Source organism: Cyprinodon variegatus, unplaced genomic scaffold, assembly GCF_000732505.1.
Source record: "Cyprinodon variegatus isolate N-32 unplaced genomic scaffold, C_variegatus-1.0 Scaffold446, whole genome shotgun sequence".
Taxonomy (NCBI): Eukaryota; Metazoa; Chordata; class Actinopteri; order Cyprinodontiformes; family Cyprinodontidae; genus Cyprinodon; species Cyprinodon variegatus.
This window is the reverse complement of record NW_015150899.1, coordinates 391,295-393,229: the sequence shown is the minus strand read 5'-3', so window position 1 is coordinate 393,229 and position 1,935 is coordinate 391,295. Positions and strand designations below refer to the sequence as shown.

Below are 1,935 nucleotides of genomic sequence, written 5' to 3'. Positions count from 1 at the left end.
AGGGATTGAGAACCACTGTTTTAGATGCATCCCTACCAGGCACCTGCAGAGCTGATTAACACTCTAATGAGCCATTTCACCTTCATTTGAAGGGATACAGATAAAAGTTGCAGTGCAGAGTTTTGAAAGGACTTTTTCCCCCTCATTGGAGATATCAACTCAAGCGAAAGGTTAGATTGGAGATCATGTTCCTGCAATACGATGTGTCTATTCATCTTAAACTGTGACTATAATGGCTGTAACAATGTCATCATTCTATTCTAAAAAAGCCCAATACTGTGACCATTAGTGAGGCTATTAGCCAACAGGTTCATCAGCCTGCAGACTTTTTACAATATGCAGCGATTCAAGAGTCACAGCATCATCACAATAACAATCCGACTTTTGTTGAAGAAAATAGACTCAGCAGCAGCCCAAAGAGTGGTTTGGACATTCCCCTCCCAGGGGATAACGAGATACAAAACACACAGATGTGAAGGGCTGCTCGCAAACTGTGGAGAGAAAGGAGCCGTCACACGAGGAAAGGTCAACCATCAGATATATACAACATGGAGACACAAGGGACGCAACATCTGACAGAGAGAGATGGAGGGTGACAGAGAGGTAGGGGAGAGAGAATCAGAGCTGTTGGACTTATAGATGAGACACAGAAATAGAGTTCAAGGGTGTGAAAGAACAAAAAGACAGAGAGAGGGTAAAAAAAAAAAAAAGGCAGAATATAAGAGATACAGGAAACGGCCGGAGCTGCTACACCATCCGACCGGCTATAAATATAGCAACGCAGAAAAGGTCAATAGTTGGCGTCTGGAGCAGAAATGTTCCACTAGGGAGAGAGAGGCTGGTTTCACCATCGCATATGATGCCGTGGTGTACCTGTCAGTGTCAGGAAGAAGGGAACAATCATGTCCCAGTGCACACTGCAGGAGGAAATGCTTTTCAGTCTGGCTCCAGAGCAGTCAAACATAAATTCAGGGAAGCGTGCACTAACCTGCATGGCGGACGAGACGTTGGAGAGGGAGAGTCCTTCAAGGTCGGAAAGTAAGCTGGAGGAGTAGACCGAGGACTTGGGTGCACTGGGGGGTGCAGGAGAAACTAAATAACAAAAAAGGAAATAATACTAAGAATAATAGTAAACATTCTGAAACTGGAAGTCAGGAAAAAGAAGTCAACCAGACTGGAAATGCATTGGCTGGTTGTATTAAAGGAATAAGAAACATTTCAAAATGTAAAAGCTGAAAAAGGTGCATGAACATTAGACCCATCTAACTATGGTGGGATGAAAGGGACAAAATAAAATAAAAACTTAAAGAAATAATCATTAAACCCTTGATTTATTAAAATCTAACCTTTTAACTTTAATAAACATAGTTATTCATGGTTTCAATGCAACAGCATCATAGGATCATATGAACTGTCAGCTTCAGCCATGAGTCAGTGGGCAGAATTAGAGCAGCTCCTATAGAGATACTGACATCTGATTGTTTTACACACCATTATCTTTCCAGCAAACGCAGGAAATTGGAGCAATTTATTTACCAGGAAGTCTGGGTGAGCAATGAGCTTCTACATGCCTAGTTTGGTCTGAAATGATGCTAACAAGTTAAGAGTAGAGCTCACCAAATCCCTGGAGGAAAGTGCCACTTATTTCCAATGGGAAGAGTCTTAGCCCCGCCCACTAACTTCAGCCAACTAGCACTCTTTTTTAAACTAGGAGAGAGTTCTGCTCTTTATATGAACAGTCATGCATAAATAAGTCCATCTAAGGTCTGTAAACTCCAGAGCCACATGCGGCTATCTGGTTTCCTCTGTTTGTCTCTAACAAAACAGATAAGAAATCATTTATTTATTCAGGCAATAAGAAAGGCTTCAGCACAGCACGACTGCTAAGAGGCTTTTAAAAATGATTTATATACACTATATTGCCAAAAGTATTTG

At 41.6% G+C, this 1,935-nt stretch overlaps 1 protein-coding gene across 1 annotated transcript in view; it reads right to left on the bottom strand.

The window, feature by feature from the left end:
- Window positions 1-1,935, bottom strand: part of ap3b1 (adaptor related protein complex 3 beta 1 subunit) — a 91,916-nt gene that overhangs the window by 43,887 nt on the left and 46,094 nt on the right. The window contains exon 22 of the mRNA XM_015389047.1: window positions 989-1,092. Within this exon, the coding sequence (XP_015244533.1) occupies window positions 989-1,092 (104 nt within the window). The remainder of the gene's footprint in view (window positions 1-988; window positions 1,093-1,935) is intronic.